We start from the raw sequence: 27,363 nt of genomic DNA on the forward strand, positions 1-27,363 counted from the left end.
GGCATCCGCCAAACCCAGATTTGTCCATCGGACTGCCAGCTGGTGAAGTGTGATTCATCACTCCAGAGAATGCGTTTCCACAGAGTCCAATGGCGGCAAGCTTTACACCACTCCAGCCAATGCTTGGCATTGCGCATGGTGATCTTAGGCTTGTGTGCGGCTGCTCGGCCTTGGAAACCCCTTTCATGAAGCTCCCGACAAACAGTTAATATGCTGACATTGCTTCCAGAGCCAGTTGGGAACTCGGTAGTGAGTGTTGCAACTGAGGACAGATTATTTTTGATTCGCTACAACACTCGGCGGTCCCGTTCTGTGAGCTTGTGTGGCCTACCACTTCACGGCTGAGCCTTTGTTGCTCCTAGACGTTTCCAATTCACAATAACAGCACTTACAGTTGACCGGGGCAGCTCTAGCAGGGCAGATATTTGACAAACTGACTTGTTGGAAAGGTGGCATCCTATGATGATGCCACATTGAAAGTCACTGAGCTCATCAGTAAAGGCCATTCTACTGCCAATGTTTGTCTACAGAGATTGCATGACTGTGTGCTCAATTTTTATACATCTGTCAGCAAAAGATGTTGCTGAACTCTCCGAATCCACTAATTTGAAGTGGTGTCCACATACTTTTGTATATATAGTGTATCTGAGTGACTCAAACATTATAACAAAATCAATTGGGGGCCCCATGCCAAGACATTTGGGGAATTTTAGGGGAAACACTGCAATGTTGTTTTTGTAATATTATCACCCCTCTAGTATGTGATGTCTCTGAAACAATACAGTTATACTGATCTGTAGCATCCTGTATCTGGGCAAATATTGGTTTGCTTTGTGAGTAACTTTAACCAGTTGCCATTCCATTTCCGCTTTATTCTGTGCTGTAATGTAAAGTGCTTCCAAAATAATATGAACAACAGACTAGATGGGAGCTTGTAGTAGCTGCAGTAGGGCAGGATACTGGAGTTTTAGACTTGATATGTCAGGTCATGGAGTTGCTCCCAGTATCTCAGCGTCAGCAGGATAATGGAGTGGAACCTTTAGCACAGGGCAGGCCTCTGCTGATCGCTACAACCAACCAACCACAGTGAGAGTCAGGTGTGACAAACAGATAGACAGAACCTCCGAGATGCAGAGACAGACAGAGAGACCCTCACAGAGATGCAGAGACAGACAGAGAGACCCTCACAGAGATGCAGAGACAGACAGAGAGACCCTCACAGAGATGCAGAGACAGACAGAGAGACCCTCAAACAAAGAGATGCAGAGACAGACATACAGAACCTGACAGCGATCCAGACAGACACAGAGATCAGGACAGGTAGATGGTATCCCTCCCTCCTACTTCCACGGTCCTTATTGTGGCATTCAGCAGTTTTGTACAGCAGAAGCACGCCACAGCCAAGCCAGTGTAAAACACAAAGACTTAATCTGACAACATCACAAAGGCATATTAGTTCACCATTCATTCACAGTTCACCTTAGCATGGATTGCCATAACAACAGCAAGTAGCAGGGATGATGAGAAAGAAGTGAGGTTTACACAGCTGTGTGTAATGCAACTGTCACTTTTACTGAGCTGTAATGTTCAAATGTCCCATCCGTGTGTGTGTGTGGTAATCTACTATAGTGTTTAATTTCAAAACAAGGTCATGAGGATGTGTGAAGATCAGATAATTGTTTTCTAGAGAGTTAGTGTTTCACTCTCTGTATGGTGAGTGCATTTCCTAGATAAGGTTAAAAGAAATGACTTGATTTCTCACTCAACACACCCTGTGCTGGTGAAATCTACCCAGCGCTTTCACTTGGTGGTGCATGTCTCTAGTCTGTTCTATTCTAGCGTTTATAATATTAACAATAATTAGCCTGAAATGCAAGGTAATTTATTCCTTGAAAAGTAGTCCCCAAAAAGACTGAATGCAGATGCTTGGGGCAGAATACTTCACTTTTTTATAGTCAGCCATAATACCTCTTCCATAATAAAATGTTTGAGATCTTTCGCTCTCATCTTTTGGAGTAAAGCCAACCCAAGGGACACCCATTTCTGACTACAATATTCTAACGGCTGTAGCATGACTTCACTAGCAAAAAGAATAGATCTGAAGGACAAATAACCTGCGTTGTATAGGCTACAAAGAACTGGCTGAGGATGTAATTACGTAGGCTTTTGCCTGTTTCGGTTTGTGTGATGGCACTTAGCACGATTTCAGGCCAATATGCTAATGCATATGGCTGCTACCTGTACAACAGGCTCTCGCGCTGCAGATGATGCTCCAGTATCTGTCACAATTCAAATGTCAGTTCAATCCTATGTCTTGCAGTGCAATGTGACAGAAGAAGGCTATTCAAAACATTGCAACGATTGTATAACGATGTATGCAATGGAGGCCTCACAAGCGAAGAGGCTACAATGTGTCCTCTTATTTCTGTGGGTAAAACTGTAGGCTATTTCGGCTATTTTCTTTTTCGTTGCCTTCCCTTTCCATTTGAGGGGCTTATTCGCTTTCCGGAAATATGCAAATGAAGACCACTGTATTAATTCGACAAGAGAGAAATGAAGCAGTATCAGCACCGCTGTCGCCGAGTAACCTCTGATGAAGATTAAGGCATCCTCAATGTAAAAATACACAGTCTAAGTGCTTTGGTTTGGAGCAGAAACGTAAACTTCGCTCGATCCATCTACATGCATAACAAATATTTATGTGACACATGCAATTATAACAAGAACAACAGTAAATAATACATTTATAAATAAAACAGCAATGCCCACCTGAATGTTCCCATAATCGAAGCGGCTCTTGCTCGTAGCTGTTATGTCATGCCGGCACACGGACACCACGAAACTAGCACAGAACAAAACCTTCACAATGTCGACTTCGCCGCCGTATGAAAATTACAGTACAGAAATGCTACGCCGAAGCCATCGCTCGTGCTGCTGTTTTATTAGAAAATGCGAACTCGCACAGCTGTCCGTCTGTCGGCGCTTCCTCAAGAAGACCTATAACTAGCTACAGGCTACAACTACTAGACAGGGAGCTGTCCACCCTATCTCCCCAACTGTGTAATAATACAAATAAGGCAGACATTAAAAAATATAGCTTTAAACAATCATAAATAGAAATCATAAATAGAATGGAGTGCTTCAGCGTTTCTACACCTTTTGCCATGAGGTGGTACACACACCAATCAGATTACAACACAGACATGATTGGCATGTCTAAAGCCAATGAATTGGCTTAATTAAGGTATCCTTTGTAGTGACACCGCAATGATCCACTCGTGTCTATTCTTTATTCTGCGGGGAGGCGGGGCTTGCATCGGCAGACAGGAAGATCACATCAGTGACTCAGATGTATTCCCTCTCAAGAAAGATACACCCCTTAGGGAATTATTCTAATGTAACTCTATTAGTGCTTTAGAGATTTATTCCCTCTAGAAAAAATATAAAATGAGGGAATTATTCAAATGTAACTCTTATTATGTCAATTGCAATTAGGTTAGGGCATTATTATAGCCTATACTAGCTATAATGACTGGCACAGTGAACATACTCATAACAATGATACTGCAGTAGACAGTAGACAGCAAGTTGACCTTAAGAATCTATAGCATGCAGGTGGGTCTGTAAAACAAAAACTCAAGAAGAAGATCAAAATAGCTGCAAGTTGTGTTTATTGAATTAAATGGGGGGGGTTGTCTCCCTCCCTCTTCTGTTGGCTTTGAGACTTTATTTAGAAAGTGGGTTGGGGGAGGTGGCAGCAGGGTTTTCCCAAACTCGTCTTCTGCACAGTTACTATTTACATTTTTTTTTGCAGGGGAAGCAAAATAGTTTTGCCAGGGCGGCTGTGATCCGTGGGAGGAGAGCCTGTTTTTTCTTAGGCTCATCTGCAGCCACAGTACCTGAACAGGTGACAGAGAACAGGGCATGAAATCAGGGTCGTGTTCATTCAGGCACACAGTAGCAAAATGTTTTGAAACAAAAAACAAGAATTTGTTATTGGCAAGTTCAAGAAAGTTCCTCCCTGTTTTAGTCTGTTCTCTTCCATTTAGTGGCTAATGAATAAGACCCTGATAACTTCATCATAGTCTCCCGTCCTTACATTACAATAGTGTGCTGAAGACAGACGCACATGTTGACTGACAGAAATGAGGACTTACTATCATTGCCAAGAGGAGACACCTTGTTCTTCTTCTGGTCCTTATTATTTCTTCGGCTCTTCTTTCCTGACTTCCTCACTTCTTCCTTCATAGCTTCTTCCTTCTCCTTCATAGAGAGAGAAACAGATTTGAGTTGATGCCTCACAATCAAACAGCCCAAATAAGTAAACGATCTACTGGTTCTTGTCTGTCTCACATGTGTGGAGGTGATGTCCTCGAGGTCTGTGAAGAGGGCACAGCTGTTGGGCTCAGAGCTCTCAGAAATGTAGCTAATTACCTGGGACTTGGCAGAGATGGCTGAGCTTACAATGGTCTTCTCCAAACCAGTGCTGTCATCAGCCATCTCCTCTAGGTCCTCTTCAAGGGATTCCCTCCGGGCCAGGAGCTCCTCGGTGAGGGTGACGTCACTCCTTGAGGAGGTTGAGGAGTGTGACCTCCCACTAGCACGGCTCCTCCTGGCTCCAAAATGGCCGCCGGAACTCCAGTCCTCGGAATAGTCATCTATCACTTGTGTGATGGTGTCCGCCATGCACCTGATGGCTGCCTCACCACCAGAGCGCGCGGCATGCAGTTGAGCCCGGTTGGAGTCCGAACGCAGGGACAATCTTTTAGCTGCAGTCTTCACGATGGCCTTCACCGCATCCTCCCCAATAAATTGGATGCTCTCCTCCAGGCCAAAGAGGACAGAGATGTCAGCATACTTCAGGGCATGCTGGACCTCCAGAAAGAGATCCTTCATCAGCCTGAAGGGGTCATTGGCCCTCCTTGTCTGGGGGGACTCTGAGGCCTCCAGTCGGCACATGATGCCGTGGAGGATAAACTTCAGGGTCTGGGGGCTCATGACGGTGGCCCAGGGAGTGCTGCAACTGAGGGTGTCCTCCTCGATAAGGACCTTGCCTGGTAGGAGGGAGGGAATCTTCTCAAGGGCCTTGGTGGGCATCAGGGAGCTGTCATTCACATCGGACACCTCAGCTTCTCCCACCTCTTCTTCCAGGGTCTGGGAAGGAGCTGCCAGTGCTGCATGGGTGGTCGTCACAGAGTTGTCCTTCAAGGAGGAGCTGGACACTACCTCTTCTTCATCCAGGCAGGGTCTGGGCAGAAAAACGTCCAGAGTCTGGGCAGGAGCTGCCCATGCTGCCTGGGTTGAGGTGGAGGGTTTAGGGTACGAGACAGTCATGGCACTCACAAGCACCTCCTCTTTGTCCTTGGGTGAAGAGGGACACGGAGAGTCAGGGAACCTTTCCCTGGCACCGGAATCCAATCCTAAGAAAATACACTCATATTCTGAAATGGTTCAAAGCCACATTCATGTATAACACTATGCAGTATCTAGCACATTTACTATAATGGTAATACACGGGTTATTACACAGGTTATTACATTGTTATTACTGGTCATATGGGTAAAACAGGTTATAAGTGTACCTTTCTGGATGATGAGCCTGGCCTTGCAATCGTCGTTGCAGGTACTGTTCAGGATGTCTCCCACCCTGGTGGTCAGGACCTGGCAGACGGCCCCTGGACAAATCAACATTTATTTAATACAGGGGTGTCAAACTCATTCCATGGGGGGGCCGAGTGTCTGCGGGTCTTCGTTTTTTCCTTTCAATTAAGACCTAGACAACCAGGTGAGAGGAGTTTCTAACTAATTAGTGACCTTAATTCATCAATCAAGGGTGGAGTGAAAACCTGCAGAAACCCGGCCTTCTATAGAATGAGTTTGACATTTGATTCAAAGTAATACTTCACACATAAAATGTCTCCAAACACTGTATAGAAAAATAAGAAAAAAAGAGGAGAGAAAATGAAAATACCATTACTGACAATAAGAGAAAAGAAAGAAGGGGAATGTGTGTGTGCAAAAGACGGTAAAAAACAACATAATAACTAACCTAGTGCCTCCTTGTTGTCATCGGAGAGGGAGAGGGAGCTGGAGGACTGGAGGGTCAGGAAGCTGCCCTTCTCCAACAGAGCGGCCCACCTCCCACGGGACTCTGTCCCTTCCTCCTCCCCATGCCCACTTGACCAGGTGGAGTCGCTGTCCCACAATTCCTCCTCGCTGGATATGGGGGTGTTCCCCCAGCCGTCCCTATACATCCAGTTAAAGTTGTCATTCCACATAATGTCTCTACCTGGTGGGGTGGTCGGCAGACCCAAGAAGTTCTCCAGCAGATTCTTAATGGCCCGTTGGATGAACATGTACAGCACGTCTGTGAAGAATTCATTGGAGAGCCTACGGTTGGCAGCCAGGTCTTTCAGGATGGGCTCGGACCTGCTCTGGCGGGCCATTGGCCTCCTGCCCATTCCGGTGTCCAGAAGCATCTGATACACCTTGCAGATGAGCTCCTTCCCAAAGTAGTGGACCTTCCCCCTGAAGATCATGTTGACCAGCTTCCATGAGGACAGGATCTGACCCAGGGGCTCCACTGCCGGGGTTGACTTCATGTCCATGATGTCATTCAGTGAAACATCATCCTCACTGCTGAACTCCTGGTGGAGTTCCCGGTCAGTGTCAGAGTGCGCCAGATGAACAATAACATCAAAGATGTTATTGGCTGTGCATCCTGCCTCTCTGTGGCCGGGGGTGGGAGTGGTGGTCTGGCTACTCCTTCTGCCGCCATGCCCAGACCGGGGAATGCTGGGAGTGCTGGCAGTCTGGGTCTCGTCCATCTCCCCAGCAGGGCTGCTGGTCTCCCCAACTTCCCCTGGCCTCTCCCCAAACAGGGCAAAGACAGGGAGGGACCCCTCGCTAAGGACTTTATGGACGTCACTTCCCTTGGTACTCCTCACTGACCCCAGTTCTCCCAACTCTGGCATGTTGGATCTGCTCGATCCCTGTGACGACCCAGGCCGACTCCCATTCTGGCTGTTGTTGCGTCTTCCAGACCTCATGTGGTGGATCTGTCTGGCGGCCTCCTGGGCACTCTCACAGGCATCCCTGAACAGCTCTGAGAAGATGCTGGAGAGCTTCTCTTCTGTCAGAGTAATACCTGGATGGGTGTTCTCCAGGTCATCCTCACCAGAAGAGAAGAGGTCCTCCTGGGCCCTTTTCAGGATGTTACTCACAGACAGATCTGTTATGCCCTGAAGCTCCTTGTCGGTCTCAGAAGGGGGAGTTGGCGGCTGCCCGCCCAGGAGCCTTCCCTTCGGCTCAGAACTCCGCTGGTGGAACTTTTCAGAGACGATCTGGAGCACACCTGACCCCCAGCGGGACGAGTCTGGCGACTCTGGTCTGGAGGTCCTGTGCAGAGCCATCACTGGGAGGAACACCTCACTGGAGACACACACCACCCACTCGATGATTTCGTCCAGGTCGCCTATTGTCACGTTCTTAGAAAGAGAAACAGAAAACAACAATCTGACAGCTAGTAGTTTTTATGTTACAAGATAGTTGTTTCCAATGATCACTCCACCCTTGAAAGCAGAAAAAATGCGGGACTTACCATTTGTTTGAGGAACTTCCTGATAAGCTTTCTCTGACTGGAAAACAAACAAACACCAGGAATCATTGGCAACTTAAACTAGTGTTTACATAGATTATATTTTTTCTGCACATATAGAGGTTCACAGCAAGACTCACGGGTGAGACTTCAGGAAGTTTGTTAGAGAGAACGCCTCAGGTGAAATTGGACAGGAGGCATCATCGCTCTTAGCCTCGGACGTGACATCACTCTTTGGGGTCAGGAGGTCATCAACAGATGGAGAGGAGATCATTATCTCCCCATCATTAGGTGTCAGGGGACCTGGGGTTTCTGAAACAGAAGACAATCAGAATTACCACCGAACAAGCTAGTGACCACAGTAAAGATTCTATTGAAGTTGTATAATCAGAAATAAACACTGTGTCACCAATACCCACCTGTTGTCTCCATTTTAGTAACTTTAGTGCCCTTCTTGATAGCTGGCAGGACACCTACAGAAAGAGGAGAGTCGTAGATAATAGTGGATCCTTCCACCATATATCCTTTTAGAATTGCATCAAAAAATCCAAGATTTTTGGAAGTGGAGATCAATACTCACTGTAACTGGTTGTTCGAGATAGAAGCGTTTGAGGCAGTGCCAACACACCAACTACTTGGCGGCTTACGTATATCACCCCTGACTTAGCCTCCCTAGACTTTTTAGCCTTGATAACCTCTCTGGCCTTCTTTTCTGCCTTTGCTATATTGGCCTCTCGGCTGGGCCTGGGGCCTTGTGGGGGCTTCGGCACAAGGTTCTGAGACATATAACAACAGTGGGGAAATCATATCACCATAGAAACCACCTATTTCACCATAGGCATGGTGGTACTAAGTGACATGTCACATAAGGGTTAACCTTAGAATTAGAATCAGAATTAAAATCAGAATTCCAATACTATTAGTTCTAACTAGTAGGTGGTCCATGTGTCTTAATGGTGTTATTATCTCGTTGTAAACTGGTTTTCAACCCGTCATATTACTAGATTACATCCAACTGGTCTCTGTTACAACCAGACGTTTTGCATCAGAACTAAAAGCTGTTTCTTACATTTAGAGGGCTGTCCTTGGGGCAGTCTCCCAGGGCTGGCAGCCTTACTCCATCATGGCCAGCGGAAATGACGTCTGTCTGGAGCACCTGCTCTCCAGCGCTAGCTTGGAGGGTCCCAGCCTGGGGTATAGGATCATAAGGAAATACATTTAACTTAAGCCCTCCATTATTACGCCCGCTTCTCCAACTATAAATCATAACCTTAGAATTACAATCAGAACTAAAATCAGAATTCCAATACTGTTAGTTCTAACTAGTAGGTGGTCCATGTGTCTTAATGGTGTTATTATCTCGTTGTAAACTGGTTTTCAACCCGTCATATTACTAGATTACATCCAACTGGTCTCTGTTACAACCAGACGTTTTGCATCAGAACTAAAAGCTGTTTCTTACATTTAGAGGGCTGTCCTTGGGGCAGTCTCCCAGGGCTGGCAGCCTTACTCCATCATGGCCAGCGGAAATGACGTCTGTCTGGAGCACCTGCTCTCCAGCGCTAGCTTGGAGGGTCCCAGCCTGGGGTACAGGATCATAAGGAAATACATTTAACTTAAGCCCTCCATTACTATGCCCACTTTTCCAACTATAAATCATGTCAATCTGTTTTTACAGCATATAGGCTATACTACCAAGAAGATAGCCCCATTACATATCAAGAGAGAAAGCCCCAGAATGAACAAAAACATTTTTTAAATCACTTATGAGACTTACTTTTTGAAGAATTATTCTCAACCGTTTATGATTTCTATCCATTGTGCTTTCAGGCACCCTTCAGATTGGACCTGACATTTTTTATAAACAAATACATTTAAAAATACATTTCAATTTTATTTATTTTTTACAAAATCTTGGCCCGTTTTGCTGTACTCACAGAATGTCATCTTTGTCCACTCAAAGTGATTTATTTGAACATGAGGATGACTCTCCTTTGTAAATCATCAACTCAACTGAGCCAGAAGTAGGCAGGCACTGAACCTTCTCTTGAGTGCGTTTACGTCATAGGCTCATATATTACGTCATGCCATTGTACCCGATTACGTCAACTACAATAACACAGAGCGACCACTCTGGGAAATGAATGCATCGTTTCTGATCACATACGAAATCTCTATAAAGTTTACAATGTAACCCAATTCACTTTGGTTCAGTGAGGTTTAATCGTATTTTATGGATAAATGTTGCCCTCTGTTGGCCATAACTGAAATAGTCAGGAATTATTGTCGCGCCATCATTAGTCTGCTGCACACTCCCACTGTTGGACTTTTAACAGCTACGGTTAAAATAACATCTATTTAGTGTCAATAATATGGACCAAACAAATTATTATGGTCAAATAAATCTAATCATTGATGGGTTTGGTGAGGGAAGACAGATGTGGTTAAGCTGATATGATCAGGGCAGGCCCACATATTGCCAATTATGAATACATGTTTTATTAAGCCAACTGCCTATTTGTCCAAGATACTCATTTACAGTCATGTCACACTTCTATCATAATTTATACAAACTGGATGAATGCAGGCTGTTGGTTTGTAAATGTTGTAAATAAAAATGTATATATGGTGTATATTATTATTAATTTTAATATTGTTTCATTCGCTTATCTTTTTGACCTTTACTGTTGGAGTTCAGATCTTAAGAATTTCACTGTACCCTGCAATTACATCTGCGACACTATGTATGTGACTAATAAATTAATCTAATCGATTCGAATCTAAATTCAGAAATAATTTCTTGGTGAGGAAACCTAGTCATACGTAGCTATAATTTACAGAAAGCAGAAATGTTTACATTATTGCTGAATAAGGCTATCACAGTGTACTTGTTTCATAACAGTGTTGTCAAACAAGAAATTATGCCCACAATTAGCAGGTGAAATCCCGCCTTATTTGCTGTTGTTTTCAAGATCGACATTTGAATAGGCCAATCATGGTTCGTTTTCAGACCGGTTTGGGGAGATTGCCTTTAAAATTGACCAATAGTGTCCACGAATACACGGGCACAGTGCTTCCGGACGAAAATACTTGAGGACTGCCCCTGTGAACATAGCTAGCAGTGATAGTCGAAGCCGTTTTGAATTACCACCGAGAAGTAAGTGTATTTTAATTGCATAAGAAATGTGCAGTATTGAGTAAATTTCAATATCACATGTATTGTAAAATGGAGACATCTATTTCTCTTTCCATAACGCTCATAAATAGCAATGTTCGACTATATTTATTGTTAATCTTTGCTAAAACCTTGTGCGATCTGGCTAACTAACACATTTAGCATTGCGTCAAGCTAACGCTAGTACTAGCACGGTCATGTCAGTTAGCAGTTAACTTCTCCTAGCAGTGTGTCGCAGGTCGGTTCCGAGAATTACATTTTAGGTGAAGTTAGGCCCTAGAAATGTCTTGCTTGTTATTATTTTGAGTCGACGTTGTTTCAGAATCTCCACCCTGCATTTGGAACCTATTATTGTCCTTTTTATAGCACTTTTCTGTCAAATTTTGAATGAGTGGAGGCGGCTGCCATTGTTTGAGGCTTGACTCCCTGTTTAACTTAACTTAATTGAATATGGCAACTGGTTAACTACTGTAGTCTGAGTTACTGGGTGGTCGCTGGTCCAATCCTTGTTATTAGGTCAATTGTAATGATTGTGTCAAATGTAAACTTTGGTGGTGTGAATGCGGCCTGCTACTAGCATTATTAGCAGCTAGCCTAGCCGTTAGCTAGCTAATGCTGTGTAGGAATACACGTCAGACCAGCGTTTCCCAAACTCGGTCCTAGGGTCCCCAAGGGTTGCACGTTTTGGTTCTTGCGGTAGCACTACACAGCTGATTCGAATAATGAACTCACCAAGCTTTGGTTATTTGAGTCAGATGTGTAATGCTAGGGGAGAAAAAACGTGCACCCCTTGGAGTCCCCAGGACCGAGTACGGGAAACTCTGTGCTAGACGGCGATGTTTCACTAGGATTCAATTCAGGAAGTGAAGTTACATTAAATTATTACGATTCTTGTAACTAAGGTTAGAAGGTGAATAATTTTACATCAAGTATTGAATTGACATTACAATTAACCTTCTGAATTTACTGTTCATACAGCCCCCCCCAAAAAAAAAAAACTAGTCTCCAGTCTTTCCTAGCTTCAACTAACGCAAGTACCCCTTCTCTAGAATGGCAGAGAATGACGTTGACAACGAGCTGTTGGACTATGAAGAGGATGAGGAGCCTCAGGTTGCCCCGGAGACCACCACACCTGCGGGCAAGAAGGAGGTAAAGGGCTCTTATGTCTCCATCCACAGCTCCGGTTTCCGAGACTTCCTGCTCAAACCAGAGCTGCTCCGCGCCATTGTCGACTGCGGCTTTGAACATCCCTCTGAAGGTGAGTCTCGCAGGCACTGCCCACCTTCAACCAAGGACTGTCTTTTACTTTGTCCATTCTGTCTGTCTCAAATAGCACCCTATTCCTGACATAGTGTACTACTTTTGAGCAGGACCTATAGGACTTTGTTCAAAAGTAGTGCTCTATATTTGGGCCCTGGTTGAAAGTAATTCACTGAGTTATACATGTATTCCCCTTCAAAGATCACATCATACTTAAACTGATCATCGCTGTATACCTGTAGCAAGACTCACTGGTTGATGCTTATTTATAAAACCCTATCTGAGATCTACTGCAGCCCTCATCCTCCACATACAACACCCGTTCTGCCAGTCACATTCTGTTAAATGTCCCCAAAGGTCACACATCCCTAGGTCTCTTCAGCAACAAACACTCAAACTAGACAGTTTTATCTCAATCTCTTCATTCAAAGACTCAATCAGGGACACTTACTGACAGTTGTAGCTGCTTTGTGTGAAGTATTGTTGTCTCTACCTTTCCGTTTGTGCTGTTGTCTGTGCCCAATGTTTGTACCATGTTTTGTGCTACTACCATGTTACTACCATGTTGCTACCATGCTGTGTTGCTGCCTTGCTATGTTGTCTTAGGTCTCTCAATGTAGTTTTGTGTCACTGCCTTTTCGTTGGCCATCATTGTAAAGAAGAATTTGTTCTTCACTGACTTGCCTAGTAAAATAAAAAATACTTGTGTTTCTGTCTTTCAGTCCAACACGAGTGCATCCCACAGGCCATCCTGGGCATGGACATCCTGTGCCAGGCCAAGTCTGGTATGGGCAAGACGGCTGTGTTTGTACTGGCCACCCTGCAGCAGATTGAACCTGTGGATGGGCAGGTGAGTGTTTGAATAGTGAAATTCATCTTTACACTGTGGACGCAGCCATTGAATTGCGGTCACATTGAAGCCTAGTCCTCCTGGACTAAAAATAGCTTTCACTGGAGAATCCATTGACTGCTTTTAAGTTTAGGAATAGGCTTAATATGTATCTGGGAAACTTGCATAAAGTGTTAACTTCTTGTCGGCAACTTATTATATATTTAACTAGGCAAGTCAGTTAGCAAATGCTTATTTATGATGCCAGCCTACATTGGTCAAACCCTAATGTGCCACCCTATTGCAGTCTGAATTTGTTCTGTTTTTAATCTCACTGTTTTACACTGCTTTTCTATCCTATTTGATAATCGTGTGTTTTTCTGATGTTCAGCGAGCCCTGTATTAAACATCCTCCCCTTCCTACCTCTCTGTCTACCAGGTGTCTGTGCTGGTGATGTGCCACACACGAGAGCTGGCCTTCCAGATCAGCAAAGAGTATGAACGCTTCTCCAAGTACATGCCCACCGTCAAGGCAGCCGTGTTCTTCGGGGGCCTGTCCATCAAGAAGGACGAGGACGTGCTGAAGAAGAACTGCCCCCACATCGTGGTGGGTACGCCCGGCCGCATCCTGGCCCTCATCCGCAACAAGACCCTGAACCTGAAGAACGTGAAGCACTTTGTCCTGGATGAGTGTGACAAGATGCTGGAGCAGCTGGGTGAGTAGGACAGGGGGGATGATGCCAGATGTGCGTGATGGGAGTAACTTGAAACTTTAAAGATGAACAGTCAATTGAAAACGTGTTGAATGTACCTACTAGCATACCACTTAGAATGCACTTGTAATACACTTTCATACTAAGTAGTAGTGGATCTTAGAACAGATTGTGATAGATGGTGTGACTTAAGTAAGGATTTTGCCATATAGTAGGAAAGTGTATTTACATTTTATTTGACGTAGTACTCTGATTTCAGACTGAGTGGGCTGGCTATTTTTTGTGACATTATTTTCCTATCGTCTCTCCCTCAGACATGAGGCGTGATGTTCAGGATATCTTCAGGCTCACACCCCACGAGAAGCAGTGCATGATGTTCAGTGCCACCCTAAGCAAAGAGATTCGCCCTGTCTGCCGCAAGTTCATGCAGGATGTAAGTTGGAGGGGGTTCTTGTAACCACAAGTTATGTACATGTTCTGAAACTTAAAGTAGCAGTTTTACACACACACACACAGATTGGTTAATCTCCCTAAATTGCACTTTTAAAGAGGCATTCGGCAGTAGAAACATGAAGCATCTTCCTCGCCCTGTTTCGGTAAAAAGCTGAGGGATTCGTCTGGAGAAATTTAACCACTCAAATTTGTAGAGCTATGGATGCAAGGACTGACCATCAATGACATCAGAATTATAATTTTGACCATGTTTTGAGGCTATTTTTTACATTTACTTTGTTGACAAATATTGGAGTGAAACAAGCTTATTTTGGGTTCTGATGGGGTACAAATTTGAACTAAGCTCATGAGACATTTGTTATATTATTTTAATTTAAATGTCCAAAAATTGATATAGAAACTGCTGATTGTCCCTTTTTTTTAAACGATAGTTAAGTGATTTTTGCATATGGTTTAATAGTGATGTAAAAAGTTCAAGTCAAGACCCTTTAAGTTTGCCTGCTCGTGACTGTCTCACAAGTGGCCATGTCGGTGGGGCAGAGTGACTCTTAACCAGGATCTGGGGCTCTACCCCTGCTTCTGGACATTTTCGGGAGGAACAGTCCTTGCATTAAAGCTAGAAGTTCCATCCAGCTCTAGTACTAATAATTGATGTTAACAATCACATTTCTAGTTCTTCATTCACCAACACAGAATGTGGTTTACTCAGGTATTCACTTAATGTAGCTAGGTTTATAGAACTGGACCAAAGAGTGACACTTTCCCCATGCTAGTGTGTCCTAGTGAATCTAACAAAATGTTTTGTAATGAAAGTCTAGGTAGTCCCTCCCTGTGTTCTGTTTGGTGCTTAATGAATATCTCCTGTAGCCCATGGAGGTGTTTGTGGACGATGAGACCAAGCTGACGCTGCACGGTCTGCAGCAGTACTACTGCAAGCTGAAGGATAGCGAGAAGAACCGAAAGCTCTTCGACCTGCTCGATGTGCTTGAGTTCAACCAGGTACGGACAAAATAAATATTTTCAGATTTTTATGCTAAAACGTAATTATTATTATTTTAAAATCTTAGTGGGTTGAATGTATTTTGTCCATGGATTTAAAAGTCGTGTTTTAAATGCAATTGTACTTATTCAAGTGAACTCTGTCTATGCACTGACAAAGTTTCTGCCTGTGAGTTTTATGTCCTATGTTTTTCATCTTTGGAGTGTACATCTGTTTGACCAGGGTAAAGCCAGGGTGCCACATCAGATGCAGCATGGGTTTGTGCCCCATGTTTGTCTTTGGTGTCTCACTGCCATTTTCTCCCCTGTCTGAAGGTGGTGATCTTTGTGAAGTCTGTGCAGCGCTGTGTGGCTCTGTCTCAGCTGCTGGTGGAGCAGAACTTCCCTGCAATCGCCATCCATAGGGGCATGGCCCAGGAGGAGAGGTGGGTTCTGATGGAGAGGGAAAAACTGGGATTGGGTCTTGGCTCTCATTGGGAAATTCTCATTTGGACAAGACTGTCCTCGCTGACTCCGCCCTCTTATCCGTAAACCGATAAGTGGTTGAGGAGTGTTAATTTGTTAGTAGGTAAACTGTGTCCTCACCTCCTTCAGAGGAAGCACAAGTGTCCTTCCCTGAAGAGTTTTGACATCTACCCCTCTCCTTTTGAATCAGCTGCTTCCTCTGATGAGAAGCATGCACATATTTAAAATGATAAGTAGCACAAAATGTCTAGCTAAATATATTTTGTATGTATACTACTTTGCACATTTGAATTTGTTTCCACCCCTGTAAATGTCATTTTCATGATGTGAATTGAGTCTAATTTCATACAAGCACATTTTCTCCTCTCCTCAGTTACTTGACTTTTTTTTTTTTTCAAAAGGAGGTGGAGAGGAGTTGAGCAATCAAATTGAGGATCTCATTTACATGCACATTTTGTATAATGGTCATGTAGCAGAAGCTGTTATCCAGAGGGCCTGAACAATAACCTTCTCTCAGATTACATGTTTGTGGGTCACAGTTTCAGTGTACCCACAGGAGTGAAGCAGGAAGTATAATGCTTGTTCTACTTATTTTAAATCTGTGGATTCCTAGGCTTTCCCGGTACCAGCAGTTCAAGGACTTCCAGAGGCGGATCCTGGTGGCCACCAACCTGTTTGGCCGAGGGATGGACATTGAGCGCGTCAACATAGTCTTCAACTACGACATGCCTGAGGACTCCGACACCTACCTGCACAGAGTGGCCCGTGCTGGCAGGTTCGGGACGAAAGGTCTGGCCGTGACCTTTGTGTCTGACGAGACTGACGCCAAGACCCTGAACGATGTGCAGGACCGCTTCGAGGTCAACGTGGCAGAGCTCCCAGAAGAGATTGACATCTCCACCTACAGTAATCTATATTCTACCAACTAGTCTAGCACTCCTTTGGATTTCATGTGCTACTGCAGTACTTTTTAATGTTTTGTCTTAACTGTCACCCTATTCCCTATGTAGGGCACTACTTTTGATCAGAGCCACATAGGCTCTGGTCAGAAGTAGTGCACTGAATAGGATGCCATTTCAGATAACCATGTTTTCACTTCTCATTTATTCCTCTGGGTTTTGGAATTTCCTTCATTATTACTGTTTGCAATGCCAGTGCTGCTTGCAATTGTTGCTGACAGAGCATTTGATTATTACTTAGTCATTCCAAGTATGTGTTCTGTGTAGTTATGCTGAAGGGATCTATTTTATTTTGAGGTATTTTTTTGGTTCCCAGCATCTGCCAGTCATTTTATGTAGGTACACTGCTTGATGCTATAAACTAACCTCTCCCTCTTTTCTTGTTTCAGTTGAACAGTCCAGATGAAAAATCACCCCCTGACCAGTGAAGACGTGTGCATGCGTGCCCCTCTGTCCCTGTCTTTTTTTTGGAGAGGGAGAATAAAAAATGTATTTTGTTTTTTTTTAAGTAAGCATCACTTTTTATTTGATTTTATCCTCCCGAGGCTGCAGTTTTAATGTTCTTTTCCCTGTTAATGGTTTTCTATTATTAGGTTAATAAAATAATTGAAATTAAAACTTTTTATACAATGTTATGTCACTGTATGGCTTCTTTTTTTCCTTATTAATGGAGTTGTAAAATTCTGGCAATTTCCAAAAATTTAGACTTCCCAGTTGGGTGATTCCCTGCTTATTCCCTCCCTGGGAAAGTTAGCAGAATTTAACCATACTTACTAATTAGAGAGAAGTTGGATTTTCACATTGCAGTATCTCATTGTTGAATAAAATGAGTCCGAAGACAAACCTAGATTAACACTATAGAATATCAGAATCAATTGTCAGTAAGTGGCGTTATGATCATGCATTTAAACACAATTTTTTACAAATATACACTTTACAATATTTTTGTTACCATGTAAAGTGTTGGTTTCATGAGCTGAAACAAGCTCCCAGAAATATTCCGTATGTGCACAAAGCCTATTTCTCATTTTGTGCACAAATTGGTTTACATCCTCCTTTGCCAAGTTAATCCATCTACCTGACAGGTGTGGCATATTAAACGCAGCATTACATGTGCACCTTGTGCTGGGGGACTAAAGGTGTGCTGTTTTGTCACACAATGCTGCAGATAAGTTGTAGGGAGTGTGCCATTGGCATGCCAGATGCAGGAAATGTCCACAAGTTGTTGCCAGCTAATTTAATTTCCCTACAGTAAGCTACCAATGTCATTTTAGAGAATTTTGCAGTAGGTCCAACCGGCTTAACCACAGAACACGCGTAACCATGCCAGACCTCCACATCCAGCTTCTTCACCTGCAGGATCTTCTGAGACCAGCCACCTGGACGGCTGGAACTGGGGGTTTGCACGACTGAAGAATTTCTGTACAAATTGTAAGAAGCTCGGCTTCGTAACAGGCAAACACTCAAGACTTGTCACCGTTTGAGCATGTTTGGGATGCTCTGGATACAGAGCTTATATACAGCAACTTTACACATTCATTGAAGAGGAGTGGGACAACATTCCACTATCAACTGCCTGATCAACTCTCAGAAGGAGATGTTTTTTTTCTATTTATTTTACTAGGCAAGTCAGTTAAGAACAAATTCTTATTTTCAATGATGGCCTAGGAAGAGTGGGTTAACTGCCTGTTCAGGGGCAGAACGACAGATTTGTACCTTGTCAGCTTGGGGATTTGAACTTGCAACCTTCCGGTCACTAGTCCAACGCTCTAACCACTAGGCTACCCTGCCGCCCCATGTGAGGCAAATGGTGGTCACACCAGATACCGACTAGTTATCTGATCCACGCCCTTCTTTTTTTTAAGGTATCTGTGACCAACAGATGCATATCTGTATTCCCAGTCATGTGAAATCTATAGATTAGGGCCTAATGAATTTATTTAAATTGGCTGATTTCCTTATATGAACTGTAATTCAGTAAAATCTTTGAAATTGTTGCCCGTTGCGTTTATATTTTTGTTCAATATATAATAACTAGGAGCAACTCTATTCCTCTTTATTTCTATTTCCCTCTTTCTCCTCTGCCTTTTCTCTATTCCCTCTCCCTTTTCTTCACATTCATGCACAAACTTGTTTTATTTTCTATTTCAGAATACGGCTACTACATTTCCTCTCCTCAGTCGACCTATTTCAGAATGTTATTTTGATAATTAGTGGAATTAAATTGTAACATATTTAGCCCTCTCCGTTTAAATCCTAATATGTAGGCAAATGTGTATTTTAAGTTATCTTAAATGTAAAGGTTATAATATATGCTGGGTAAGACCAGGCCATAGTGCTGTGTTTTTGCGTGTTGGGTGAAGTTACCTCTAGACGCTGATCTTGGGTCAGTTTTGAACTTTCCCCATAATGACTACGGTTAGGATTTGGGGAGTTGAAACTGATTCTAGGTCTCTACCTAGGGAAATCTTCACACCATAGCTTGTTTTCTTTGTGAAGTACTGTACTTTACGCCAGGCTGTCAGTAGCACCACATATAGGGGCGGAGCAGGAGATGTGGTGTATGCTACCTCCTCCCCTTGAAAAAACAAGCTCTGTTACCACAAAACACCTGTCCTCCCTTTCTCCACTTCTCCCCCTCTATCCCTGTACGCCTCCTTTCTTCTCCCTCTCAGGCAAGCCTTCTCACACTCTTTTCTTCTCAGCCCAGTTCTTTGTCCATCGCTTCCATTGGTCTTCCTTGTTCTCTCCATTCTGCTCTCAGCCACTCACTCATTCTCTCCTGCACTGTCTTATCTGTATCAAGTTCCATGCTTTGTGTTCACTGTGTGACTGGCCTTAGAAACACAATATCAGCTGTTTCTCTCTTCCGTTGTGTCATAAGTGCACTCTATTCCCTACATAGTGGACTACTTTTGACCAAAATCCATAGAGCTCTGGTCAAAACTACTGAACTACATAGGGAATAGGGACCAATTTTGGATACACGCATAGTATTGTGCTCCTCAATCTCTAATGTACTGTATCTGTATTGTGTTCAACCTGTGTGACTAGCCTTAGAAACACAATATCAGCTATTTCTCTCTTCCGTTGTGTCATAATATGCATCCCAAATGGGGATACATAGGGAATAGGGTGCCATTTGGGACAGACAGTCTTGTCCTCCTGTGGCCTATTTATCATATGGCTTCTGACAGACCTCAACAATTGTCAAACCATGAATAACCTCCAACTTGACTTGTTCTCAAATGGGCTGGTGCCTTAGTCTTTGAAAAAGCATGTTTAAAAAAAATATATGTCCCAGTCTGTCTCGTCCAGCTCAGTGATGTGGCAAAAACCTGTGGTCGCCGGTTAAATGGGTCTCCCAAATCCTGTACCCCTGGATTAAAATAGATGGGCCATGACTTCCGTCTCCAATGGTCACATTACCACTGGTGCATCCCAAATGGTACCCTATTCCTTTTATAGTGCACTACTTTTTATCTGGGCCTACAGGGCTCTGGTCAAAAGCAGTGCACTATATAGGGAATAGCTTGGGATGTAGACAGCTTTTAAGCCATACAGCAGTGTTTCCTGAGTGGTGGGTGAGGACTAGCTAGTAAATTGTGGCTAGTTCCTTCCGGATCGCTGCTAATGCAGTCAATCAAATTCAAACATATGCAGTTGTCACAAAGTGCTTTACAGATACCCAGCCTAAAACCCCAAAGAGAAAAAGCACAGTGGCTAGGAAAAACTCCCTAGAAGGAAGGAACATAGGAAGAAACCTCTAGAGGAACCAGGTTCATTCAAAAGGCTTTCGGTGGATCACAACTCAAATATGGAACCACTGCCCCTCAAAGAGAAACAATGAAACACCTGCCAGTTCAAAGAGGCAACTCTATTTACATATGAGCTCTGTGGACTACAACGCTCTATTGAGTAGTAACTGTTGCAAAACAGCTTTGCTATCAACAGCAATGCTGCTATAGGCAGTCTATAGGAGACCAATATGACTGTCAACCGTTCATATTGTTCTCACCTGCATATTCTCCCTATCATATTTCATGCATTCTATCATCAAATAAGGGTTGTGTGTTTGAGGTGTGTCAGGAATGGAAAGAGCACAAGGGAGTAGCTAACCACAAAGAAAGAGAACTTGATGGGAGAAATGGGAATGTAGTATTGAGTGGGAGTCTGGGAGAAGATGCACAATGGGCTCACATGGGCTTTTAGTAATAAACAGGGTTAACCGTTAACTTTACAACAATACACACCAAGGTTTATCCTCATGGCTGTGTCAGAACAGACCACCTCAATTCAAGACGGAAAGCTAGGCAGACATGGGGGTCGTTTTAAACAATCAAGACCCAGTACCCGTTCTTTAGTGGAAGTAGAAGTAATGAAACATATGTGCAGTCCACAAAATGGACAAGGTTTTATTAAGCCACAAGTAGGTAGAAAAGGTCTCACTTCCCTGAAATCATGTAATACCTATACTCTTAATATAACTTGAACGTTTTGCATTTCACCTTGACTACATTTTTTGTACTGTTACACTAATATCAAAACCACCGGAATGCTTCGCCTTTCCTGAGGTGCTGTTGCTATAAGTATTACTGTACTGTACTGGGAGTGTCTGCACTGCTCACCAGCAAGCCGGGTATAGTTATCTTGGTGTTAGCAGAGCGGTGGCTACAAAGGTGGAATGTCAGTAAGCCTAAATGTGACTTAAAAGCACCGGTTACATTCTAGTCCAGCCAATAAAATAAACACGGACTACTTCTACGGATTTTTATGAATGACCGTATTCATCCCCAAGCACGCCCCCAATCAATTTGTGGCCCTCTCCTTAACTCCACCCATTTGGAATGTCTGGCCCGCTGCCCGAATGATAATTGGCTGGACATATGGCGACGCATGGGGCGGAGTTTCTGCGTAGCTCACGAGTTGGTATAAAGTAGATCAGAATACTCTCTCTGTTGAATGATTTTTTTAGAGTGCTGTAACGATCTCGGGGAAGGGATGAAAATAACTGTTCTCTACACTTCAACGACTTCTGTTCATCCAACGCAACTGTGCGACTGTAGTCTATTCTTGAAAGAGGATTTAAAAGTTCAGAACTGTCTTCAAGCAGACTAATAACGGGGTCAGAGCTTGTTTTTTGACAACTGTCTACTGTTTCTTTGGGATTTTCAATAATTATGGCAAAACGTATCATCTTTGTTTTCTTGACAATGGCAGTCACCAGTCAGGTAAGTCGTATCACCTTGCCAGCTGTCAAATTAGTATGATTTTGATCATATGCAAATCATGCAACAAAATAGCAATGGATGAGTGGATTGCTTAGACTGTTTTGTAATGAGCAGTTGGCGGTGATTTGACTCATACACAAGTCATTGTATTTTAGAGAGACACAAGTGAGAATTTTGTCTACCGTGTTTTTTTTCTGTTAACTGAAGATATATATTTTCAAACTGCTGTCGCCTACAGACTATTTGGTAACACTTTTACAAGAGTGTTACTGTAACTGCTCGTGTAATTACAGTGTAATTTTTTTTGTAATTACTCATTGTTACAATTAGTTACAATGTACTTACAGTAGTAATCCTAACCCAGTGTACTAATGAGTAATTACAATACTGGTTACACTGATTACAGGAATAATCAGTTATAAGGGCACAGTAATGTAAAATGTGACTTTTTTTGTAGCCTACCAGTCCTACCTTGAATTGTGTCTTTTTTTTTATAGGCATGTGTGTGCTTGTCAAATAACTTTGACTCACTGTCTGAGGGTGGGACTTTTTACATACTGTTGATTTTTATTTTTTTTACTGGAAGAAGTTGGCACGGAAGACTAATGTACTGTTACTCGATTCACGAGTTGGCAGGGGATTGGGTACAACACTTAAACAGCTGCCTAGACAGACAAGACATCCACGGGGATGAAGGGATAGAAATTATATGAGCAAATTAAATGGACTACTTCAAATTGAAGTTCAAGTACATACATTCATTGTAAACGGTGTTCAAAACCACTCCAAAGGGGACACAATAATCAGTTGACATCTCACAATGACTATAAAAATATCACAATAGACTCCTAGAGCATCTATATCACGATGGGTGTTTTACCCATGAAGACAGACCACGGCAAGAAATTACATGACAAAAATGACTTCCTTTCCTATGCTACTTTCTTTATGCCTAGGAACCTAAACCTCTCCTCTATCCTCTTCCTCTCTCCTCCCCACACCTCCAGGTGGGTGCCAGCTGCCCGGCGGTATGTGAGTGTCCAGCCATGCCCCTCTCGTGCCCCCCCGGGGTGAGTGCGGTGGCCGACGGCTGCGGGTGCTGCAAGGTGTGTGCCTCCCAGCTGAACCAGGACTGCAGCCCCATGATGCCCTGCGACCACCACAAAGGACTGGAGTGCAACTACGGCAATGACGTGACCCTGGCCCAGGGCATCTGCAGGGGTAAGGTTGTGATAGGGGGAGGAAGTGGGGCATTTGGAAGTGTTGGGATTCAAAGTGTGTAATGAAGGTTGTAGGTGTTCAGTGTTGGAACTATGATGAGGTGTAAATAGTGTATATCTTGTCAAGTGTGATGTGTAGTAGTTAGTTGATGCTGAGTTTTTATGTGATAGCATCTTAGGGTGCATGTATGAGAAATATTACCGTAGGACTCAACCATGTGTTGAACGTCACCACAGCCCCAGGACTTAACACGTATCCCAGTGGGGGAGGATATTTGGATGTTAAGTAGATTCCTTATGGAGCTCAATCTCACAGACCAAAATGGAACTAGTTCTATCTACATCAAACCAAGATTCCAATCCTTCATAGACTAAGATTGGAGGCTTCCACCGTGTCCATGACATGCAGACAATGAGACTCTTCTGGATTCTTACTCACAAGACTTCCTTTCTCTGACCTCCCTCTAGATCTAAGTGTTCTCTCTGGGTTACAATCTGTGTGCCATGTTGGTGTCATTTATTGTGTGTTTGCTAGTTAAGGGGAGGCTTGAGTAAAGGTGGTTTCAGCTGGTGTATCTGGAGTATATGACAGATTCCTCCCGGTCATACCTGGAATTGTCAGTGGAAGTTCTTGTACTTTGACTTTAAAACACATCCTCATATTTAGACTCTCCAGAGACATGGATGGATGGTTCCCAAAATACCCCCTCGTTACATGATAGCACATTACACACTGTAGACAGTAAGCAGTTCCTTGGTCCTGCTGATGTTTTTATGTGTATATAAATCATAAATATGTTACTACCTCAAAGTGGTCTTAGTATCCATCTAAATTGCCCCTAAAGGAATTATGAAGTTGAATTGAGTTGTACTGAACTGTACCGTACTGTACTGTGCTGAACTGAACTCAATGGAATTCAATGCATTCTCCTCATTTCCCTCTCTTAACAGCAAGAAAGGAGGGTCGTACGTGTGAGTATAACGGGAGGATCTACCAAAACGGTGAGAATTTCCGCGCCGGCTGTAAACACCAGTGTACCTGCATCGACGGCGTCGTGGGCTGTTCCCTGCTCTGTTCCAACCGTCTGCCCCCCGCCATCCCCTCCTGCCCCTACCCCCAGCTGGTCAGGGTGCCAGGGCAGTGCTGCTTCACTGTGGACTGCCACAAGGGTACCTGGCGCCTTCCCCCCACCAAGCAACATCGCCAACCAACACAACCCAAACCTCATCCAGACCAGTACCAGCCGGATAACACACTTGGCAATGAGCTGGTGGAGAGAGGAAAGGGCTGGGAAAATGAACAAGGCTACAAGCACCTGCCTGGTGAGGAGCTGTTGCACTCTTGACATTGACCAAATGCATTGTTATTGATCATGATAGATACTTGGCTGTAGCTTATCATGTACACTGAGTGATCATCGCTAGCACTATTAGCATTTTTGGTATAATAGTTGAGGACTATTTGTCGATAGTTACTCATGTTTGTTTGTACATCAGTCAGTCATGTATCCTTGTTTCTTCCCTCTGAGGTATATTCTCCCTATAACTCCCTTCCTTCCCTTTGTCTCCCATGCTCCTTTTCCTCCCACCCTTCCCAGTATGGAAGAATTCGTTGGAGAAGTGTGTTGTCCAGACAACGGACTGGTCCCATTGCTCACGAAGCTGTGGGATGGGAGTGTCCTCGCGCATCACCAACGACAATGCCCAGTGTAAGCTGGATAGAGAGACTCGCCTGTGCACCATCCGGCCCTGCGGTGACGTAGCCGTCCCGCCCAAGGTAAATTCCATATTTAGACAATGCAGTGGGCAACTGTAGTGTGTGTCTGTGTGCCCATCAGTGTGACTGCACATATTTTCATCCATCATCATCCCAGGCAGTAACAATATCTCCGTTATCATTTACTGATCTGATATCACTTTGATAACAAACCCACAACCCCCTAGACTGTTTCCTCTGCGGAGCACGTCCTGGTGGGAACAGACTAGCGTTGATTTACTCACTGTGGCGGTGGCGCCCTTTTAAATATAGTCCCCTCCACCCCACCCGCGGCATTCCTGCCAAGCAACTGTCCATAGCTAGGCGCCTGGGCCCTGTGCACTCAGCCAGGGAGATGGTGTGTCTATATTAATCCTCATCTGTTTCTCTGGATCAGTGCTTGCGACCCAAATGCCACACCCTATTCCCTATTTAGTGCACTACTTTTGACCAGGGCGCATAGGGCTCCTGACAGTGCCCATAAGGCTCTGGTCAAAAGTAGTGTACAATGTAGGGAATAGGGTGCCATTTGGGATGCACCACTGTGGGCTGGGAGATTATAGCTGATTTACCACTGAGACTAATAAGGCCTCTGTCTGGCTGAGTGTGAGATTAATGAGTTTCAGTGAGTTTGATTTAAAACTTTGTTTTGTCACTGTGTTCAGTTAATTTCATAACTTTACTATAATTGAATAAACTTCAGTTTCGTTTTCAGTACTGACACATTGTTAGTGATAAGTGATAAGTTCATGATTTGGTTGCATAAGCCTTCCGGACATTTAATTTAAAGATGTTTTAAAGATGTCTGCAAAAGTTTGTCCTTTTATTGAAACAATACAGGTGCCCCAACAGTACAGCATGAAACGTTTACTTTCCTCTGCCCTCTCTGACTATCTCCCTCTTTCTCTCTCATCCCCTCATCCCCTTCCTCCTTCTATTCCCTTTACAGAAGGGCAAGAAGTGCTCCCCGACTCCAAAAGCCTCAGAACCCATGCGTCTGTCGTATGGCGAGTGTCAGAGTGTCCGCCTCTACCGGCCCAATTACTGCGGCATGTGTACGGATGGCCGCTGCTGCTCGCCGCACCGCACGCGCACCGTTCCTGTGACTTTTGTGTGCCCAGATGGCGAGCGTTTCCAGAGAGACGCCATGTTCATCCAGTCGTGCAAGTGTAGCAAGGAATGTGGCCATCTCAACGAAGTGGCCTTGCCACCACAGCACTGGATGTATGGAGACACACATAAGTTCATCGACTAGCTTGATCGTGTTTGAACAGAATCCTCAAACTTGACTGAGAACATTGACAAGGGAAGGGTGACATTTAAAAAAAAAAAATACCATGGGCCTTGAGGGTGTTTTTCTCTGCAGGCCTCAAATAACAGAACTGAGCTTCACAATGGGCTTTCAATGAAAGCCTGGCATTATAGTAGCAAACCCCCAAATAGTAAAGTACTTACTGTATGTTTGACTGGAGTGGTTTTGATTGACAGGTGATCCATTCACTCCTGAATGTTCCTCAGTCATGGCTCTGAACTCCGGCCTACAGTCCCACCTGGCGTTTTTGTTTAGTTACGGTGTGACATAATGAGTTGCTAGGGCCTTCACAGCAACGACAGAGAGAAACAGATGAGAAACGGGTGACCACACAGCACTGTGTTGTAGAATAGAAACACATGAAGGAACTGTACAGGGTTATTTTCTGTATAAAGTGATATGATGCTTTGCCTACACTAACCAGGGTCATATTCACTAGGCACCGAATGGAAGAAAAGAGTCTGACACAGGGAGGGACAAGCTGAAGTTGTTCAATAATAAATACTTGCTTTGGTTATCCATTGCAAAACATTTTGCTAGGGTGTGCACTAAGACTACAACCCAGCTCTATGAGGGCTGGCGGGATACTGGGGCATAACTCAATGCACTGAGAACAGTGACTTTAGAAGATAAGTGACGTCAAGCCTGGATGGGCTGAAACGTCTTGACGAAGAGACTGACAAGATGGAGCATTTAGCTCAGCGCAGGGTACTCGAGTATTAACATTATTTATTCATATTCTGGTCCAAAGAACTTGACACGAACTCTCTGCAGTAGAGCGTGACGTTCAGTGTAGTTGGGATGATGAGCTGTCTAAAAACAGAGGTTTATGTGAGAGGTGGTAATGAAAGAAATATGTGTCTCAAATGGCACACTATTCCCTATATAGTGCACAAAGTAGTTCTCTATGCAGGGAATGGTAATGATAGCCTGTCTCCACTGACTGCAGTACTAAAAGGAGCTCTGTCTGTAAATGAGACGTGTTCAGAAATGACTGGACCAATACCAATTGACTTCAAATGACCTCTAATCTCTTTTTTATTAACATGAATGACAAAGCCACTGTTGCTAAAGCAAAGTGAGATAATGTAATCAATAATACCAGTAAACATGATGAATACATAATAATAATAGAGAATAATCAATGAATAACATTGGCGAATAATTTTCAATATTGTGTATATGTTTGGGATTCATTCATGTATTGTATGCTGTTCCTGAAATCTGAAAAACTATAGCTTATACATCTTTAATTATGATTTGTTACTCCAAAACTGTCAAATGAAATGTTTTACAATAAAACGGTTATACAATTGTACAACGTCTACTTCAAATGTGTGTTTGTCATAACTGAGAATATGTAGCCCAGCTATTAATATGGCACTAGTTGTTGAC

General features: G+C 43.6%; 4 protein-coding genes across 6 annotated transcripts in view; 2 read left to right on the plus strand and 2 right to left on the minus strand.

Moving 5' to 3' along the window:
- Positions 1 to 3,194, minus strand: part of LOC112265259 (EVI5-like protein) — a 36,446-nt gene extending 33,252 nt beyond the window's left edge. For 2 of the 3 annotated variants that reach the window (XM_042303169.1, XM_042303166.1), the window contains exon 1: positions 2,770 to 3,193. The gene's annotated coding sequence lies outside the window, so the exon portion shown is untranslated. Of the gene's footprint in view, positions 1 to 2,769 lie in introns of all 3 variants that reach the window. The other variant, XM_042303170.1, reaches the window with a different exon arrangement.
- On the minus strand, positions 987 to 8,779 carry LOC112266084. Its single transcript, XM_042305377.1, has 8 exons — positions 7,737 to 8,779; positions 7,600 to 7,636; positions 6,049 to 7,486; positions 5,582 to 5,674; positions 4,435 to 5,420; positions 4,158 to 4,263; positions 3,835 to 3,899; positions 987 to 1,067 (listed from the first exon to the last, which is right to left on the minus strand). Exons 1-8 carry the CDS (start codon positions 7,868 to 7,870, stop codon positions 987 to 989), a joined length of 2,940 nt encoding a protein of 979 aa, XP_042161311.1. The 5' UTR covers positions 7,871 to 8,779.
- Positions 8,780 to 10,664: 1,885 nt separating this feature from the next.
- On the plus strand, positions 10,665 to 17,084 carry LOC112265260 (ATP-dependent RNA helicase DDX39A). Its single transcript, XM_024442403.2, has 9 exons — positions 10,665 to 10,753; positions 11,821 to 12,029; positions 12,754 to 12,881; positions 13,300 to 13,576; positions 13,888 to 14,006; positions 14,894 to 15,025; positions 15,341 to 15,450; positions 16,104 to 16,396; positions 16,839 to 17,084. Exons 2-9 carry the CDS (start codon positions 11,822 to 11,824, stop codon positions 16,853 to 16,855), a joined length of 1,284 nt encoding a protein of 427 aa, XP_024298171.1. The 5' UTR covers positions 10,665 to 10,753; position 11,821; the 3' UTR covers positions 16,856 to 17,084.
- Positions 17,085 to 21,405: 4,321 nt separating this feature from the next.
- Positions 21,406 to 27,286, plus strand: LOC112265261 (CCN family member 1). Its single transcript, XM_024442404.2, has 5 exons — positions 21,406 to 21,680; positions 22,688 to 22,901; positions 23,852 to 24,223; positions 24,499 to 24,677; positions 25,606 to 27,286. The coding sequence occupies exons 1-5, from the start codon at positions 21,630 to 21,632 to the stop codon at positions 25,909 to 25,911; spliced, it is 1,122 nt and encodes a 373-aa protein (XP_024298172.1). The 5' UTR covers positions 21,406 to 21,629; the 3' UTR covers positions 25,912 to 27,286.
- The last annotated feature ends 77 nt before the right edge of the window (positions 27,287 to 27,363 follow it).

This window comes from Oncorhynchus tshawytscha, linkage group LG02 (genome assembly GCF_018296145.1).
Source record: "Oncorhynchus tshawytscha isolate Ot180627B linkage group LG02, Otsh_v2.0, whole genome shotgun sequence".
NCBI lineage: Eukaryota > Metazoa > Chordata > Actinopteri > Salmoniformes > Salmonidae > Oncorhynchus > Oncorhynchus tshawytscha.

Excerpts from the sequence above, each read along its gene's own strand:
- LOC112266084 (XM_042305377.1), bottom strand. The coding sequence starts at position 7,870 with ATGATCTCCTCTCCATCTGTTGATGACCTCCTGACCCCAAAGAGTGAT. Across the intron at positions 7,637-7,736 it reads AACTTCCTGAAGTCTCACCC|TCAGAGAAAGCTTATCAGGA; the intron begins GTGAGTCTTGCT and ends TTTGTTTTCCAG. Across the intron at positions 7,487-7,599 it reads GGAAGTTCCTCAAACAAATG|AACGTGACAATAGGCGACCT; the intron begins GTAAGTCCCGCA and ends TCTCTTTCTAAG.
- LOC112265260 (XM_024442403.2), top strand. The coding sequence starts at position 11,822 with ATGGCAGAGAATGACGTTGACAACGAGCTGTTGGACTATGAAGAGGAT. Across the intron at positions 12,882-13,299 it reads TTGAACCTGTGGATGGGCAG|GTGTCTGTGCTGGTGATGTG; the intron begins GTGAGTGTTTGA and ends TCTGTCTACCAG. Across the intron at positions 14,007-14,893 it reads GCCGCAAGTTCATGCAGGAT|CCCATGGAGGTGTTTGTGGA; the intron begins GTAAGTTGGAGG and ends TATCTCCTGTAG.
- LOC112265261 (XM_024442404.2), top strand. The coding sequence starts at position 21,630 with ATGGCAAAACGTATCATCTTTGTTTTCTTGACAATGGCAGTCACCAGT. Across the intron at positions 21,681-22,687 it reads CAATGGCAGTCACCAGTCAG|GTGGGTGCCAGCTGCCCGGC; the intron begins GTAAGTCGTATC and ends CCACACCTCCAG. Across the intron at positions 22,902-23,851 it reads GGCCCAGGGCATCTGCAGGG|CAAGAAAGGAGGGTCGTACG; the intron begins GTAAGGTTGTGA and ends CTCTCTTAACAG.